At 36.2% G+C, this 19332-nt stretch overlaps 3 protein-coding genes across 4 annotated transcripts; 1 reads left to right on the top strand and 2 right to left on the bottom strand.

Annotated features, from left to right (window-relative positions):
- Positions 1-364: 364 nt before the first annotated feature.
- On the bottom strand, positions 365-9736 carry LOC107829017 (beta-galactosidase 6-like). The gene is made up of 19 exons (XM_016656429.2): positions 9351-9736; positions 9129-9224; positions 8205-8317; positions 7872-7938; positions 7653-7745; positions 7298-7441; positions 6868-6956; positions 6654-6759; positions 6479-6566; positions 5026-5144; positions 4607-4771; positions 4091-4290; positions 3798-3904; positions 3592-3701; positions 3370-3474; positions 2436-2546; positions 1815-2026; positions 1115-1430; positions 365-677 (listed from the first exon to the last, which is right to left on the bottom strand). Exons 1-19 carry the CDS (start codon positions 9525-9527, stop codon positions 567-569), a joined length of 2529 nt encoding a protein of 842 aa, XP_016511915.1. The 5' UTR covers positions 9528-9736; the 3' UTR covers positions 365-566.
- A 606-nt stretch (positions 9737-10342) lies between these two features.
- LOC107829021 (uncharacterized) lies at positions 10343-14600 on the top strand. Of its 2 annotated transcripts, none has more exons than XM_016656433.2 (5): positions 10343-10490; positions 11067-11365; positions 11497-11619; positions 12200-12490; positions 14053-14600. In XM_016656433.2, exons 2-5 carry the CDS (start codon positions 11102-11104, stop codon positions 14257-14259), a joined length of 885 nt encoding a protein of 294 aa, XP_016511919.1. In that variant the 5' UTR covers positions 10343-10490; positions 11067-11101; the 3' UTR covers positions 14260-14600. The 2 variants fall into 2 exon arrangements, with proteins under 2 accessions (XP_016511919.1, XP_016511920.1); XM_016656434.2 differs by having other exon boundaries at positions 10447-10572.
- A 142-nt stretch (positions 14601-14742) lies between these two features.
- LOC107829018 (uncharacterized) lies at positions 14743-18649 on the bottom strand. The gene is made up of 2 exons (XM_016656430.2): positions 16672-18649; positions 14743-15178 (listed from the first exon to the last, which is right to left on the bottom strand). Exons 1-2 carry the CDS (start codon positions 18426-18428, stop codon positions 15172-15174), a joined length of 1764 nt encoding a protein of 587 aa, XP_016511916.2. The 5' UTR covers positions 18429-18649; the 3' UTR covers positions 14743-15171.
- Positions 18650-19332: the final 683 nt, after the last annotated feature.

Here is a 19332-nt window from a genome sequence, read left to right as displayed (position 1 = left end):
TAATAAGTAATATTTTTAGTTATACCAGATTTTATGTCATGTTTCGTATGATTTAGCAAAGAGAAAAAAAGAGAACATTGACATAGAGTTGAGATGAATGTAGAAATAAAAAATTCTTTTGAACCCGATTAGATTTTCATTGAATTAATAACATCTTGATGTCAAGATTAATTGAATGTGGGCACATAACCCCAACACACCCCCCAAACCCCAAAAAAAAAGGTCTCGCAACGTCGTTTCCTCTTTAAGTAATTCCCTCTCTATGATTCATAATCTTCCTAATGCATTACGATCCTTAATATGATCTAAAGTTTGACTATTAATTAGGTTCCTACAACCAGTAATAGAACAAAAGCCTTGAACATAGAGCTGAAAAAAGAGCAACGGCTTTCCATATAATGATACTCTTCAGGATTATAGATTACAAGTTGCACGCTCTAGCTGGCTCTGGTTAAAATGATCATTACATGTGATTGCTAAAAGCATAAAATTTGACAAGAAGGTTACCATGCTAATGCATGACTATACTTCCTAAATCCTAGGAGGACCATAGCAATTGATGATTCTCAAACACTGCAAAAAGCTTCAACAGCCAGACTTTTTACTATTCCTGGACAGGGGTCACCAAACTTAGCTGTGCTGATAGGAATAAGACATCCTGGCTTGCCAACACAATCCTGCAGTCATTCAAATTTAAACACGTGAGGTCACATTTTGACTAGTTAAAATTCAATGCTGAGGGCGGTGTGGCGGAGTAAGAGGCTCTGACAAGGGGATTCAAAAAAATGCATAAAATGCCATACCTAGAATTCGAACCTACAACCTAAAGCAATAGCAAAGCCACCTTTGTCACTATACTAGAAGCTTCGCTTATGTCAAGGGAATTCAACAATATATATATAGGCAAAAAATGATTTTAACCTATTTGGATAGTATAATTTCTGACAAAGGGGATTCAATTGAACACCTTTCGGACCATGTAGCTCAGCTTCTTATTGAGGGGCAACAGAGTGGGCTTAGTTCAGGCTTTGAAGGACAAAGTTTGAGCAGCATAGGGGGACTTTCTGGAGTCATCACCAGTATTGCACAAGTTATAAGGATATATTAGTATTACCTGATGAACTATTGATAACACATCCAAATGACAACTCCCTATAATGAATGCTCCACAATCTCCTTTAGGAGTTCCAAAGCTAGCAAAGTTAAGTGCAGTGATATTCCATCCTTGTTCACAACTCAGTCGCAATGATGCAAGATCTTTATTAGGCTTCCAAGTATCAACAGGTGGAGGATCAGACTCAGATACATGACCACAAATATTTTGTCCAATTCGCGATGAGAAAGATATCTTTGAAGGGTCACCACCAAGTTCTTCATGCAGCACAAGCAGGTTCTTTCCAGGGGTTAACCAATTGCGGGGTACATGGTACCTATTTGAAGATTTAATTGTTAGTATGTAGTCCACACTGTTGTACAATTCTTCACCATAGTAAACGAAAGGGGAGTTACACTGTAGCCAGTGAATGGAACAATCAAATAAAGCTCATTTCCTTCAATCATCTTCCAGTGTAATGTATACCAAAGATTGTTTACTCTTTAGAATAAGAAACCAAGGGGTACTTTTTTCCTTTGTGACTATAAGATGCTAGTTAAGAGTATTAACCATCACCAACTTGTCTATAGGGAAAGGGGTGCAATCTCTCTACCTTTGCCTTATGAAGTAGACATCAGATAGAGCAATAAGGAGCAGATATGCAAAAGGGGAAACGAAAAAGGAAAGAAAAGCTTTGGACTAGCCATTGCTATCGACTCACAAAACTTGAGCAGGTTGACCACATTTCTTCAGACATTTCCATGAATTATAAGCTCCTCTATAGTCACAATTATCTGAACAGCCAGTTGAGGGTGAACGATAAGAAGACCAGTATCTCCCTACATGCTGCCCGTTTACCCATGCTTGACCTTTACCCATACTGGAGAGATTTAGCGATACAGGACCTTTTCCCTCTGGAGGAGAAAAGCTAGCCTGGAAATAAGAAATCCAGAATCAAGACAAGAATACAACAGATGTAACAAATTACTACCTTTGTTTATCAGATGGTAATTGCAAATAAAGGGACTACATAGCAAGAGAATAAATGAAGCTTGAAGGGCACAGATTCTATATGTGGCATAAATCAACACTAAAATTAGCATTGAGGACATATACAAGAAGCAACTAATGGTCTCTCTAGCCTTCTCTTTTTCAGTTATCATTTATCCAGTGGACTATTCATTAGTAATGAGCTTCAAAAGGATGACCATAGACATGAAATAGCTAGCTACATGTAGCACCAGCATAGGCATTATCTAGCACTCTATTCCTCGAAAGGAACCTAAACGATAAGCAGTTGATACGAAACAAGTGAACCAGAAATACAAGCAATTCCACACACCTTGTACCATATCAAACTCTGATTTATTGGAACAGAGTTCCCCTGAATCCACAGCGAGTTATTTGCAAGACTAACTTTATCAAGTCCAAGGTACTCACCTTCAAGTCCTACCTGAAAATAAGCAATCAAGTCTCATGTTATCCTTGTGATCTTACAACAACAAAATCACAACCTTATGAAATCACAGAGAAGACAACAAATCATCCCCCCTCCAGCCCCAAGAGGATCCGGAAAAAGAAAAAGGAATTCTGCAACCAACATGTACTCTCTCCTCAGCAAGCTTGTTTTCGTAAATATAGGAGGACCATGAAATAAGACAATGCATTTCCTCAATCAATTGATGATGTATCCCCTTTCCATCTTTTGGTTGAAGCAGAGTGCTGACCTCAATTTGTATGGTAGGAGAACACTCAGTTATCAGAAGCTAAATTTGTAGAATTTCTTCCTTAGAGGTACTAGCGCAACTCTTTGTATTGGATTTCAAAGTGTTCTATGTTGTAATCTCATTGAGTAATTTTGAGATGCATTAAGTGGAATTCGTATACCATTAGCTATGCTGCTTTTATTATGCCTTTTCACGAAGTTTTCTAGTGAGAAGACATTCGAAGCAGTTTCACCTATCTATATTAGATTTTCACTGGAGTTATTTATATGTCTAAAATAATAGTTAGAGAAGGTGAAGTCATATTTAAATGAGAAAGTATATCAACCCTGCATGACATAAACATAATCTGTGGTGGAAGTAAAAGTTTACTGTAGACCACTGTTAGCTTAGAGCCCATAATTTGGTCTTTTTCTACTTTTGTTTCCTCAACTTCAATACAAAAGTATCTTTGTTGAAAACTCATTAAATTCAGGCAACCAGGTGAGTGTGAGAAGAATTCAAGACAGTTAATCATAAAAAGATTTATTAGTCAAAGTAGTCATCAAGAACCTGGTAGATCCATTCCGTAGAAGAAAAGTTCTTGTTACTCTTCAAATCGCTGAAGATAACAGAAAATACCCCTGCTCCGGAGATGTCAAACCATGGTCCATAGTTCTGGAGAATCACATAATAAATGAGTAAGAAAAAATGTAATCAAAGTGGAAGCGGTAAGAGATATGCTTCAACATGCAAAGCATTGGAAAAGCCTCTAACCGAGATAGACGACTTTACCTGCAGACCAACCATCATGCTTAATATGTCCAATGTATTGTTTCCTTTCTTAAGATGGATTGCTTTACTTAGAACAAAACTTGCATCATCGTGATTACCGTAGCCAAATCCTACAGAAGTAGAAATATGCCGTTAGCATCACTTTGGAACTTTTGGCTGTGTCATTAAACACACTTGAAGAAGTAGACATTAGATGGGATAGTTACCAACTGGTTTCTTGTTTACAAAAACAAGAGCTGCATGTCCCAAACTTCCAATAATTAACTGCAATTCTTTTGTTTTTCTCTTCTTAGTGTTCTCCTCCACATTTATACTGGCAATAAAGAAAAAGCCACTTAGAGATATACATGAATGGAGTAAACAGCTTATCACATCAAATAAATGATTAAGTTACATATAGCAGTATCACCATCTTCACTTACTAGCTATCCCCGAAGCAGCTTCTTAAGCAAAGAAATATAAATTAGCAGCACTAAGTGAAGGAAATATAATAAATTACCTTGTAGTATACCAAAGGAAATCGCTGGTATCCTTTGTTGTATTTATCTGCTCCACTAAGCGGGATGCTGCGAACGAATTATTGTTCCAGATACCAACTTTTTCTTTGTACCAGCCCCAAGGACCTGACTCCAGTGAATTTTCAATTGTAACTGTGTTGTGAGTAAAGGCTGTACTTCCAGTTGTTTTTTGTGAAATAACCTTTCTCCGTCATGAGTAAAAGGGAAAACATTATGTTAGATAGCAGTAGCAGAACTTAAGGCAGAATAGATTTCAGTAAAGCTTCTTAAGGGCGAGTTATACAATCATAGTTTCATGTTATAAGCAAGGTGATCAGGATATACTATGCATTTGTATTGGCACAACTAATGAATAGAGTTTAACTACTGAAGTCTATCATTGCTCGTACAACGCCATAATAACACCAGAAATTAAAGATCGTTGAGGGGGTCCTCCAAACAGAATATAAAAAGCAACACTGGAGTGGGAAAAAAATGTATGTATGTGAATGCAGTACCTTAGCGGTGTTGAATATGACATTCTTACAGTCTGGTAGAATGCTAACAGACCAAGCAGGAAGAAAATATGACTTCCCATTAAATGTGACATTTGCATCTGAACTGCTACCATAGTTAGCAAGAAAGGCTGCACAGTCATTGGAGGTTTTGTAATATACATGTGCCTGGTAGACATTTCTGATGTGTCAAACTTAAAAGAACAAGTGACGTTGATCCAACACAAAAAAATATAGTTATTCATAGTCAAAAAGACTTCTGAATTGATCAAACTTTTCCAAATAGCTAGATTCTATAGATGAGTTAGGCACAAGGTCCATTTTCTTCACAACTTTTAGAGAAGAAGTTGGGTTAAGATTCAATTATCATTGTTATCTGGATTTGATCTATTAAACAGCTGAAATCTGGAAAAGTTGTATACCTCAAGTTTAAAACCAAGGGACAAATGAGTTGGATCTGCATTAACCAAATACTCTTCGCAATGTTTTAACGCCTTGTGCAAGTCGCGCAGGTGGCCCCACTTTGGCTGACTTATGAAACCTGCATCAAGTTCCTCCAATAAGATTGATAACCTCAAAGAGGCAGCTTTAAAATATGCTTTTAGATTAAGATGTTTCCTCTTATTAGCAGAAGTCATTTCCAAGTCAGTTAATGGAGTAAGCGATATGCCTAATTTTCTATTCTAATATGGAAGTTTCAAAAGAGACCTTAGGAGAATCCCTGGATGATTAATCAGTTTCTCCTCTTTACTCACAGATAAGAAAAGAAAATGCAGAGTTTGGTCCGTCTACTTCTACGTGAGATCCCCCACGAGGCATGCTTCTACTTTAGTGAAGAAAGGCTCAAATGAAAAAAGAATGTATTAAATTTCTAATTTAGATGAGTCTTCTAATACTAAACTTCTGATTTATTATTCCAAATCGCTAACATATTCATCAGAAAGTTTACCTGACCATTAACATGTCACTTTGCGAGCTATATGTATGTCTAAGACTGCCCTCTTCAAGGAGGAGATCATAGGCACTCAAGGCACGCCTTCGCACCATGGTTCTTGCACTGAAGTAACCACCAAAGTGAGGCGCATTGCTCAAACTGCAATGCACCTAGCATTGTAGGATGTGAAAATAACAGGAAGAGTAACAGCCACTACAGGAAATAAGGTTCTCAGTGACAACCTCTTTAGTTGCCATGCAAAGTAAGTGCCGAGTTGCCACAATAAGTTATGGTTTCAGCGGCAAACTATATGTCGCTATTTTCAGTAACAGAGTCTAGCGACAAGAGCAAGGTAGGGAGTTCTTGGAGGGAGGGAACCGAGGGTCTATCGGAAACAGCCTCTCTATCCCAGGGTAGGGGTAAGGTCTGCGTACAAACTACCCTCCCCAGACCCCACTAGTGGGATTATACTGAGTTGTTGTTGTTGTAGTCTAGCGACCTACCTTAAATCTATTTGTGGTGCATTTCTGAAATTTTTGTGGCGAATTTAGTCGCCAAAAAAGCTAATAATAATACGAATTAGCTTTTGTGGCGACTTGGCTTGCCCATAAAAAGTAAACATAAGTCAATACTCAAAACGGCAACGTTACTCGGCACTTCTTTTGGTGGTGACTAAAGAGATCGCCACAGAAAGTCGTCACTGAAAATCTTATCTCATGTGAGTGTCGAATTGGAGAGAGACATCGGTTTCAGGCAACTTCAGTTCCTTTACACAATTTTGGAGATAGATTCTTCCAAAATTTATACTACTTCTCTATTCATTTCTAAAGTTTCTCTACTATAGCTTCCAGCCTTGAAGTTACATTCTGTTGTGGAACTAAAGATTCGTATCTGAAATAGAAGGAATTCAGAGGGTATATTACTTATCTAAGATATCATACCGTACTCATCTATGGGGGCATCATAGTCATAGCTTGTTGCTACTAGAGGGCCTCCTGCTGTTCGACCAAAATTGGTGCCACCAAAATACTAGTAAATGAAAAAGATTGCAGCATTAAATCTCAAAAGCAACAAGAGTGATTAACAACCACCTGTAGAAAATTAACAGGCTTTTACCATGTAATAATTTTGAAAAGTACCACCAGTTTCAAAAAAGCGTGCAACAGCAAAAGCTAAGTCTTCAACAGGGCGATAAGGAACAGCATAACCAAATGCAAGGAACCTACAAAAGGAAACACACCTTGAAATTTTCAAAATTTAAGTAATGAAGAAAAAAACCATACCAGGAATCAGAGTTCCGTGAGAATAATAAAAAGGAGGCAGCATTTACCATCCGACGTAGTTCTCCGTCCACATCTTTGGCTTCGATGGAGAATTTGGAGTGAACCGATCACAATAGAATCCATTACATGTATTTATCTGCATAATCAACATGTTTGTAGTTATCTCTTTGAATTATAATTGTCCTTCTTTTGACTGTTGGTTTAAGAAACAAAACTATTAATAGTAACATCAGCAGGAAGTTACTCTCAGTTTTTTATTTATGCAGAACTAACATCAGCAGGAAATATAGTTCAAAAAGGGTCCTGAGATGCCTCATTTTTGTAGCATATAACATCTATTCTAAACAGCTGTTTAGGAAAATCCTACTAATAGCTAACAAATTTGCTTCTGTTACACTGCAAATAATAGAGATCGTGGAGGAAGGGACAGTAAGGTAACAGGTGGAATATGCCACTATGAATACCATAAACACTTACAACTGAATCGGGTGCATCTTGTTGCGCGCACATCACCCAAGGGACAGTCGTATTAAGACTAACAGCAGTTTCTGCAGCCCATTTCACATAAAGTTTTCCGCTGACTCCATATGCCCACTCAACATTTCCATACTCATTTTCTACCTGTTAAGTGGATAGGATCACCAATTAACACAAAAAGAGCAAGAAAAAGAGGAAGGTGCACTATCAAAGTAATAAGAATGTACTATCCAAGAAGAAGATCTAATATACCACAATCCATTATCACAAAATTGGAAAAGAGTGTGATACATTTAAAGTAATAAGAAGAGGTTACATGGTGAACCATCCAAATTAACGAGAAAAAGTAAACAACCTGAGCAAGAATAATTGGACCTCCTTGTGTAGCAAAGAGGTTCTCATCCTTCATAAGATTAACAATCTTGGCAAGAAAGAGCTTCATTTCACTCTGCATTGGAAACAATACAGGTTTTTTCAATTAATAAACATTCAATAGGATCAAATAATCGGAAAAAATGGTATCTTTAGAAAATAGTTCTCCAAAGCAAAAACATGATTACTGGTCAACACTTGCCATAAAAAGTTCATTTGTTGTCCGAAACTGGATTCCGGGGATAAAATGTAGCCACATTGGGAAACCCCTGTACAGAGAAAAAATTGAAGATATTAAACAAATAAGTAAAGACACTGTTAGGATGTAGACGATAAAAATAAGAAAATGACTTGTGCTTAATCCATTGGAAAGATGAGCCACTGCCTCTTTTCAATATATGGAAAACTTTGCCATGAAGTGTCCAAATAATTTGATGAAATTGAATCTGACAACTTTAGAGAATAATAGGTTTTTAGCTATTATCGCTGTTCAATGAACCAGGAAAAAGAAAGTCTGGTGTGATGAAATACAGACCCATAGTTCCATTCAGCACAGGCATATGGTCCAATTCTCAGATGCACATAGAGACCAGCTTCTTGCGCTGTCTTCACAAACCGTACAAGGTCAAACCTGCCCTCAAAGTAGTACTGCAATAGTAGAAAGTGGTAATTACATGTAGAGATAATGCGAAAGGAGAAATCTTTAATTGTGGTAATACATGACGAGTCGCGAGACTACATGTCTAACAAACAACTGCGTTACCCCAAATGAGGTAAAAAAAAACTTTATATAAGAGTTACTAGATTGATAGATATTCTGAATTAAAAGATCAGAAAGTAAATGTCTTGAACTATGAAGAAGCACCAGATCAAACCAAGTCTTCAGGTCCAAAATCACTTCTGTAAGAAAACGAACACAGTCTGAAATCATGCGAAGATGAATAAGACCATACATGCTATAGCACATAATTGTAGCAATATATGCCACACGCTAGCAATTGCAGCAATACGGAAAGAGCAAACAGCATAAACCAAGAAATTTTATAAACACAGTGACAGTTTATGCATCAGAAAACTTTTTCTAGCTATTTAAAGAGTTCTTTGTAGTAAAATGTTGAAATAAAACCGAAGTGTATTAAACACCAACTAGTGAGCATCATAAGGGAAAGCAATCAGACTTGCAGTTAACACTTCAGTACAATCCATTCTCTCAATAATGACAAATTTCACTTAATTTCATTGAGTTTAACTTGTATACACCGCAAGTATAAAATTTACAAATTTAGGTCACCTAAGAAATAATTACTGGTAGTTAAAAACCGGGACTTGTAACCTGAAAAATAAGGCAGAGGACATGTTTCAACAGGTTAAAATACAATGATAGTATAAAAACTTTTATACTATCAGTGCATATAAGTTAAATCCATCGTTATTTACCAAAAGAGAAAAGAGTTCATACCTCTCCTTTGACAGGTTCATGATAATTCCAGAAAACATAAGTCTCTATCACGTCCAATCCTCCTTCCTTAGCCTTTCTAAAGATCTCTGGCCATATCTATTTTCAACCAGAAAACTCCTTCTTAGTCCATATTACATATTGTCAAATCGAAAATCAAGGAAGAAAAAATGCACCACATTGCCATATACTAATGCTAGCATAATGTAAGAAGAAAATACTCACTTCAGGTGTAGTTCTTGGATAATGTATTGACCCTGATTGCAAAATTCTCCTCTTTCCATTAATGACCAATGCCTTATGATCATATGTTACTGTCGTTGAAGTCCCTCTTTCAAAATAATAGCCATAAAAAACTAAAACCATAAACAAAACTAATAGTAACAACTTCTTTCTTTCCATAATTCAGCTGGATGGTTACAAACAAGAATATAATTAGAGCACTGACTTTATAACATCCAATGATAATTTTTGGACCAATAATTGTTGTAAGGATGATATTGTCCTTAGTAGGTGTTGATACTGAAAATGGTGAATATATTACTTTATTTTCTCCCCAGATTTTGGACTTTAACTTTGGATTCATTGAGGTGATAACTATGTACCAAGATTGGATTCAAGTGATGTCCCTAGTACTGATAAAGTCACCAGTATATTTCAAGAGCTAGACTACAAAATATAAAACAAGAGAAATGTCAAAATGGGGGACCAAATATATATAGTAGATATTGTACATTGTAAAACAACACTGCACTCTTACACATTATAATAGGATACTTACCATTTTTTCAAGTTACTAATTAGTGTTTATTATATTGTCGCACGGACAAATTGTATGAGACGGGCTAAGCTAAATGATAAATAAGAGAACAACAAGTAGAAGGATGAAATAATTTGATGCTAAAATCTAACATTAGATAATTTAAATTCTTTTTACGAGCAATTTACGGTAACATGTTATAATAATTCTTTACGGTATCAATTTATTTAAGTTAATCCAATGTAAATACAAAGTAAAAGCTACAACAAAATAGAACCAACACATGTTTGAACGTGAACTTGAAAATTTTTATAAGAGAAAATTATTAGTATTTGAAATATTCCTTTAATTTTTAATCAAAATTATAGTTATATTTATTCAACATTTGAAATACTATTCTAACACAAAAAGAAACATTTGCAATACTTAAATAATATCTGATGTCAAGTGGTCGAGTAGATTGAAAAATCTGAGACGACTAAATGAAGTAGGCAGTAAATTAGAAAGCAGATGACATAATAATAGATTCACAATTTTCCAGCTCTTACGGCTTACTCATCAAACAGTCGAAAGAATTTGTTGTCTCTAATCTTGATTGATTCACTGTAAGTCCAAAAATGCCCCAGAAGGCAGAAGCGCATTTTTTTTAATAATTCTTAACGCTTATCTTCCCGTTTATTTGAACAGGTTTATACCGTTTTCTGGATCTTGATTTTTCTATCACTTTCTTGTTAAATTTCTGGTGATTTAGAAGTCAAAAGGATATTGGTATTAAGGGGTTTCAGATTTTCGTATTGTACAATTTTCTTGATTGTTTAATTTTCAGCTTTTGCTATGTATTGATTTGGGTTTTTTTTTTGTTTTCAGTTAAAACCATTTCATTTTGATTTCTGAAAAGCAAAATCCTTTTTTTTAACTAAAATTCAGCTTTGGTTTTTTATAATATGGCCCTTAATATAAATATCAAGCTTAGGTTTTCTCAAATGTGATACTTAATTTGTTAAAGAGTTGTGTATGTTAATAAAGTTGATAATTCAGTTTGTGGTTCTTCCTAGTATGGCCTTGAACTGGCTACATTGAGAATAGCTCTAGTTGAAAAATGTTCTAACATATAATTGAAAAATTGGTGCACAGCTGACAGCAGTATAAAGATTTTGAGAGTTTGGTAATTTGATTTGCAGGTGGAGCTGTGTGTTCTTGCAAGGCTTGGTAAAATATGGACTTTGCTAGTATGGATAGTGCACAGCTGACTATGGTGGGATCTGGGTTTTCTGCTTTGCTTTCAATGCATTTCACGATACAGCTCTTGTCACAACACCTCTTCTACTGGAAAAATCCAAAGGAGCAAAAGGCAATAATCATGATTATAATTATGGCTCCCCTCTATGCCATTGACTCGTTCGTGGGGTTGTTAGATATTCGTGGAAGCAAAGCATTTTTCATGCTTCTAGACTCGGTTAAAGAATGCTACGAGGCTGTGGTAAGTGGCTACTATTGTGTCATTGACATGCTTCTGTTAATGGAGCATATACTGTTTAGCAGTTTGCTTTCTAATTTTTTGTCAAAAATATTCGAGTTTCTTTTCTAGCATTAATGTTGTTTAATTTGCAGGCAATTGCCAAATTTTTGGCCTTGATGTATAGTTATTTGAATATATCCATCAGCAAAAACATTGTGCCAGATGAAATCAAAGGGAGGGAAATTCATCATTCATTTCCAATGACTCTATTTCAGGTATGATTATGCTTATGTTTTAGCTTTCCTCTTCATGTGTGCTAGATGATAATGCATTTTTCAATTTAAAATAGAATAGGTTTTAGAATAAATAATTTTTAATATATAAAAATTATTGTTTCTGTATAAAAAATACTTAAGTATGTTTAAATTCAAGTTCAAAAAGAGTAAATAATTATTAACAATAAATTATGCATAATTTAATTTGTTTTAAAATTTAAATTTAAAAAAAAACTAATTATTACCGTCCAAGATTAGGCTAATGCCTAATATAACCAATTATTAATTGTATCTGCAATCCTAAAGAAATTATATTTATTAGATCCAGTCTAAGTGCTGATATGTCTGTCTAAGCTTGGAGTTCAAGTACTTGTTCTTTCAGATTTGGATAACTTTGAGGCTTGGCTTGCTAACACATTATGTAAATTTTCCTATAATTTGACTGATGCGAGAAATTAGGTTGAAGCTTGTCTTCATGTGTGCTAGACCTTTCTTACTCTATTTTAGTAGAATGATTGATAAATTAGTATTGGTTTGGTAGATTATCATGATGTATGTAATGTCTTTCTGCCAACTGCAGCCTCATACTGCTCGCTTGGATCACCGGACACTGAAACTTCTCAAGCACTGGACATGGCAGTTTGTCATTATCCGTCCAGTATGCTCTATCTTGATGATCGTGTTACAGATTCTTGGGTTATATCCAAATTGGCTCAGCTGGACGTTTACCATCATTCTCAATATTTCTTTCTCAGTGGCCATGTACTCCTTGGTTGTTTTCTACCATGTTTTTTCAAAGGAACTGCAGCCACACAAACCATTATCAAAGTTCATCTGCATCAAAGGGATTGTTTTCTTCAGCTTTTGGCAGGTAGATGCTTGGTCTCACACTCTTCTCTTGATTCGTTGAATTTGATCATAAAGGATGAGAGAGAGAAAATAGGTTGATTTGCTATTTGACTACTAAGATTACCCTTCGCCTATGCTTCATCAATTCGTTGTTATTGCTGTCTTTATTTTCTCCTTGAGTTTGTAATTCTTCCTCTTCTACAACTTATGTTTCTGCTTTTGTTAATTTACTTTAGTTTCTTCTTTCTTCTAAGAATGTGAGTCATTTGCTTCCACTACTTCTAATTTTGGACTTATCTTTCCTTTTTCTTACTACAGTGGCTAGAGCAATTGAACATTAAAATTGATTACTGGAAGTAATTCCATTTTTATAGTTAATTAAATAAACATTGAAATTAATTTTTATCTTAGTTATCTTTTTGTGGCATATAGAATTTTAATTTTAATGATATTTAATTTGGGCTGTTAAGTTCTACGGTCCTTGTCAGTTGTTGCTTCTTTCCACTTTTCTCTTTTAAAAATATTTCTTGAAAGAAAAGATGAAAATACTTGTAACCTAAAGGGGAAGCATAAGCATAGCTGCCTTAGTCCCAAGGGGATGATTGAGTGGTTGAGGTGCAAGAGTGACAAGCTGGAGATTCCAGGTTTGAATCCCCAGTACAAAGTGTAAAGCTTATGTGTTTTCTCAGTTGGAGGCCGGTACATGTGTTTATGTACTGTAGCAGACAGATTGCCTGGTGAATTAGTCAAGATGCTGGCAAGCTTACTCAAAGCTACCACTGTCAATTGAAAATATACGCATGATCAGCAGCCCACAGTGTTTTTGTAAAGGCAATTACCAGTTTACCACCAAGGGACATGGTTAGGAATTAGGATACACCTGGAAAGATTCTTACTGATGTAACTGTCTCAAAATATGGTAGTTGTAGTCGAAGACACTTTTTCAGAGACCTTGCAAAGTTCAAATAAGAAGGTTATTTTCTTTGTTGTTGAGTAGGTTAAGTTCGAAGAAACATAAGTTTTGAGTGCAATTCTAGATGGTATTAAGGATTTGGATTTGCATACAAGAAGTTTATGCTAGATGTTTATGAACTACCAATACTTATAGAGCTTCTTTAGTTCTGTTAATCTCACTGCATGTTCATGGTGTGGGGTTAGGGTGGATAGGGGATTTGCTTTATTGGCTGGTAACATCTTCAATTCGTTTGCCTTATGCAAGCCTTCTATTACTTATTCTCTTACGTGTACTGAAACCATATGCAATGGAGCCAAACTCCATTAAACACACAACAAAGCCTAGGGGATTCAACATGTATTATGTATATATTCAAAGAAAGTACCTAGCACATTGTAATTTTCTGGCAAAGGAGTCTTTCAATTGACACCACTTGGTTAAAGGTGGCTCCGCCACTACTTGCATGCCATTACTGTCTAAGTTCTTTGAACTTCTCGAAAAGGAGGTATTGGTTTCTTCATTTTGTTGTTGTTGTAAGGAAGCCTCTCTCCATTTGATGTTTTTGCTTGACTGAAGTTTGCTTTTACCCCCCCAAGTGCAATAAACTATTCATCTCCGATTTTTTGCAGGGATTGCTGCTTAAAATTCTAGTTGCATTGGGTGTCATTAAATCTCACCATTTTTGGTTGGATGTGGAGCACCTTCAGGAAGCCATTCAGAATGTTTTAATTTGTGTGGAGATGGTTTTCTTTTCTGTCATGCAACAATACGCATACCACGTTGCTCCTTACAGTGGAGATGTACACGCAAAGCTTTCGCAGAAAAAGAATGAATAGGTTGGTGCAGATGACATTGGTGTGGATCGACACTTCTCCACTGTGTGATCTTGCAATTACCGGTAACAGTGTGTAATGCAAGCTTTTGTTGTCGTGTAACCTATTGATACAGATCAGAGAAATAGGAAGTATGCTCATCTTGTGCCAGCGAGGAAGATACGATTTCTATCATTTTCTGTAAACAATTTTTGCTTTTGTGATTTAGATTTCTTGAAGTTAGTTGAATCAGTAATTTTGCCTCATGAGCACCTACGAAAGGTTGTTTGTGAGCATAACCCAAGGTATACACTTTGTAAATTTCCTTGAAAATATTAGTATGAGAACGCTTTTCTCTTGAACAATTCTGATGACTAGCGTGAGCTGGCAGTGATTTTATGCACTACATCGAAACATGGATATCTGTTTCACCTATCCTCAACATGTTTGTGTACCCTTCCACTTTAATCCTGTCTTACATTTTGGAACCAGACATTGGAATCAAACTCGACAGAACACCAGATCCCTATTTATCATTTCATCAACAAAAGAGGTGAAATAAGAACTGCAACTTCTAAAGAAACAATATACAACATAAATTTATTTCGTGCATCACATTAACACTCAAAAATGCAATAACTGATTTCCGTCTAACTTGTCTACTGGAATATCATTGGAAGTTGCATGTCCCTCTGTTAGTAACTATTGGTACAACCTCAACTGTAATAACCAAAGAAAACCATCTTAGAAAACCTGTTTTACAGAGCTAAAGACGAGCATTGACCAACCAAGGAAATACATAGTTCGATTCCTCCAGCCAACGTGTCCCAGACAAGTAGAACACCCAATGCATAAAGAGACCCGATTCCTCTAGCCAACCGGAGTTGAACAAGTTGGCCTTGCTTACATGGACAGGCAGAAATGATTGCTCTAGAACTAATCCCTGCATACCAGACCAGAGATGAGGTTAGTGTGTTAAACACCAGGAATAATAAATGTGCATCTGCCTCAATGTATAAGCACAAATGTACAAACAAGACTGCAGCACAATGAGAAAAGTGTACTGGAAATATGGTTATCCTCCAGAGCAAGAGAGGAAGAAAGATCTATTTGATATTTTGGATGAGAGATCTATCCATTAATCTTTCTCCCCCCAAAATCCAAATAGACCTCATTCATCAAGCCCATAGCAGATACTCAGCATAAAGTAATGACTAATGGCAAGCAAAAGAGCAGGAATGGATGTGCTTTAACCCTCCCGTGTTGCTAGGAAGTTAAATCATCATCATTCAATGGGATTTACAAGAGGAGATACTTGAGGAAATTGACAAATGGTCTAAAAAATTCAACAAGGAAAATGGCCATGAGAGAAATGCAACCAACAATCTAAGATATTAGGCAGGTATGTAGCCGAATGAATATGCAACAAGGAAGTTACCAATTGACATGAGAAAGAATGCTCGGTGAATACAAAGACAAGAAAACATATGTCCAAGATATAAATTTCAACAGCACAATGCTGAAATTCCAAGGGGTTGCATTGCTATACTAACTACGAAAAGGCAGTAAAGAAAATGGCAGGGCGTCTAATAAGACAGGATCTACAGGAAATCAAGTACTTCTACCCCAGAAGAGTAACTATAAATGCAAACTACTATATGGACAAAAGAATAAAAAATCAATAACGTGTAGTATGCGAAGTACAAACCATGTTAATCAATTTCAAGTATCATTTTTTTTAAAATTATCATTTTAAATTACTAATTAAATGCAAAATGCAGTATAAAGTCAAGTTTTTAATCAGGATTATTATATACTAAATTTTCTAGTTTATTATTCCAAAATCACTAACCTATATGCATCCATAACATTTTCTTAACCTAATATATTACTTTAGAATTCTATTTATTATTCAGTGTCAGCCACTCTCTTGCAGAGGGATTTTGTGTTGAGGTGCAAACCTAAGTGCTTTTCTTTTTGCACTAGGGCATCACACAAAGCGACGCGAAATACCCAGTATAACAGCACCTAGCTTCAGGGTTTAAGAGTACCTTTAACAACATTGCAAGTCGTCATTTATATATGACCATCTTACAATTTGAGATGGCTTCGTTTATCAGGGTGACCAGTGACGAGAGTACATCCGTGGATCAAGGTAGGAGGGACAGATTAGTAGCAATTCTAATCCAAAAATAAGTTTAGCATAACTAAAGCTAAACAAACCCTAGGATTAAAATCCTACAATATGGTATCAGAGTCACTCTTTAGACAACCTTCGACAATTGTTTATGTCAGAAATATATAATGCATATATAAGGAGAGCATTTTTACCTATCCACATCACAACTACCTTTACAAGTAAACTCTATGACGACAAAGCAATAAAAGATCAACCTACATAATCATAGTTATAAAGGCAAGGATCATAAAGCTTACCAGTATTTGATCAAACCATCCCAACCACATGTAGCAACTTTACTTTGTTCCAGAGGATGCCACTCTGCACCAATACAGACCCCTTCATGACACTTGAGAGTTCTGAAGACCTTACACGATTTCCAATCCCAAAACCAGCATCTGCCTTCACCATCTCCCGATAAGACAAACCGTCCATCAGGTGAAAAGTTGACCTGGCAAGCATAACCAGCGACAATGTGTCCAGCAAATCTTTTCTTTTTATTCAGCTGAAATCTCTCTCGCGTACTATAAATAAGAATCTGGTTATCCAAACTTTGAGCTGCAATCCAATTCCCATTCGGATGGGGCGAAATAGATGGCATGGAATGCATATGGGGTTCACTAATATACTTAATAACAACCGGAATACCATATTCCCAAACACGGAGTGATTTATCATCACTAGAGGTCACAAACCTCCTATTATTATCCACAAAGGTAATTGTATTAACTGCCCCCAGATGTTGATCATACTCTTGTGTAATCTGTCCACTATTTATGTCCCACTGCACAATCTTCTTATCACTCATACCAGCCAAAAGTACATTCTGCTTATCCTCATCAGGGTTAAGCCTCACCACATAGGGTATCTTCCCTGTGGTGAACGTTTGGATCACCTGTCCTGTCTCTGTATCCCAATACTTAATGTACTTATCATACCCAGCTGTCAAAAACTTTGACCCATCATTGCAAAACCAAATATCTCTCACCGCCTTCGAATGTCCCATGTAAGTCCTCATACATTTACCAGAATTGTAAACATCCCAAATCTTCACCTTTGCATCCATCCCAGCTGACAAAATCAAATGACCATGCTTAGGGAAAAACCTAATAGCCGAAACCCCTTTGGTGTGCCCACTCCAAGTATGAACCAATCTTTTTGGTATATAACAATGATCATTCGCAGCCTTCGCATCCTTAGGTGGAGCGATCCACGATCTACCCTGATAATCTTTTTCCTCTTTACCGTGGAATGTACTCTTTTCAAGTAAAGGCTCAGGCTTTTCTCCACCACCTCTTTCTTCACCCTTCTTCTTAGCATACTCTTCAGCATACTTTTTCTGCTCCTCAGTTAATTCTACTTGTAACCCTTCTTTCTTTCCAGCCCATGGACTCTTCCTGTTCTTCATCAGCCACGTGTCGGTCGCCGGATTCTCAACTTCCGACATGTCCACGTCACCCTCATCACCCTCCTCCTCCATTTTTTCCTTCTTTTTCTCTAATTTCCTCTTTTTTTGTTCATGCTGAGGTATATTATACACAGAAATTGCATCACACTCCTTCAATTTATCCAAATCACCAATGTAACTATTTTCAGAGGGATCAACAGCGTACCCGTATTTCTGAAAAGTGTTGTACTGCTCGTCGAATACAAAAGGTTCAATGGCGGCGTTTTCGACAAACCCTAGCTTGTGATTTCGGAGCCCTTGAGCTAACCCGTCCTTGGCGTAGGGGTGAGCTGGCCCGTAGATTGGTGCCCAGAGTTGTTCGTATGTCGGGTTGAATCCGACGAGGTGATGGGTCGGGTCGAGGGGTTTGGATTGAGCTCTGGCAGCTTCGCCGGCGACTGTTAGGGCTAGCATCGTGTCGTCGACTATGGGGGCGGCGGATTTTGAAGGGAGCATGCGGATTGGGGATGAATCCGGCGAAGGGCTTTGGTCGGAAGTTTGGGAGTTAGGGTTTTGTGGCGGCGATTCGGCGGCTTCATCGTCGGCGTAGGACTGTAAGAGATCCATATTGAGAATTTGCAAGGTTTTCCGAAAAAAATCGGTAATATAAGTCGCACTACTGGTGAGTTAAAACGAAAGGTTTTCTCGATATTTGTGCTACGAGTGTTTTTTCCAGATTCTAGATGACTGATTGCACACAAGGCTAAATTTCCTTAGAAAAAGAAGATCTCCCTCGCTCAATATTACCCCATTTGGTCTATGATTTTGATTTTTGTGCAATAAACTTAATACTTTACGGGAAGGAAAGATACTTTTATCATTGTTCCAAAATTTATTTTTTATCCATTTTTCTGATGTATTTTTAATTGGGCACAAATTTAAGAAAAGACCAAAGGTGTTTAAAATTTTAGTTTAAAATAAGTTTTACATATTTGTGTGATAGTAAATCATCTTATTAAACGCAAAATGAGAAATTTAAAATAAAATTATTTAAATATAAAAATATACCATATTTATTTTTTGAACAGACTAAAAAAAAAAATACGAGAGTATGTTTTGCAACATTGACATTGTTAATTGCGCCTGATTTCTTTCCATATCAGATGCATTATTAAAACTTAAACAAAGTGTTTTGCTTTCTTATTTATTCATAAACGAATTTATACAACTTATTTTGCCTTTAACGAATCTTTATGAAAAACGAAAAGCTACTCTAAGGTAGCTTCAACTACGATGTGAATCGTAAAATTTGAATTTAACAACTAGTATTAGTACACGCGCGATGCGCGGACACAAATTATATCAAATTGTGATGTATGGTGTTTGAATTATGTACAAATAACCTTAAAATAAAAACCTCTCATATAAAACTTATATAACATTAGATATTAATTATGAAGTAAGATATGAAATTATTGTTCAAATCTCGTAGTGCACAACCTATTTTTTTTATATATTTGTAGCAACCTAA

Source organism: Nicotiana tabacum, chromosome 17 (assembly GCF_000715075.1).
Source record: "Nicotiana tabacum cultivar K326 chromosome 17, ASM71507v2, whole genome shotgun sequence".
In the NCBI taxonomy this organism is placed as follows: domain Eukaryota; kingdom Viridiplantae; phylum Streptophyta; class Magnoliopsida; order Solanales; family Solanaceae; genus Nicotiana; species Nicotiana tabacum.
The sequence above is the reverse complement of the archived record's forward strand: the minus strand, read 5'-3'. Positions and strand labels throughout refer to the sequence as shown.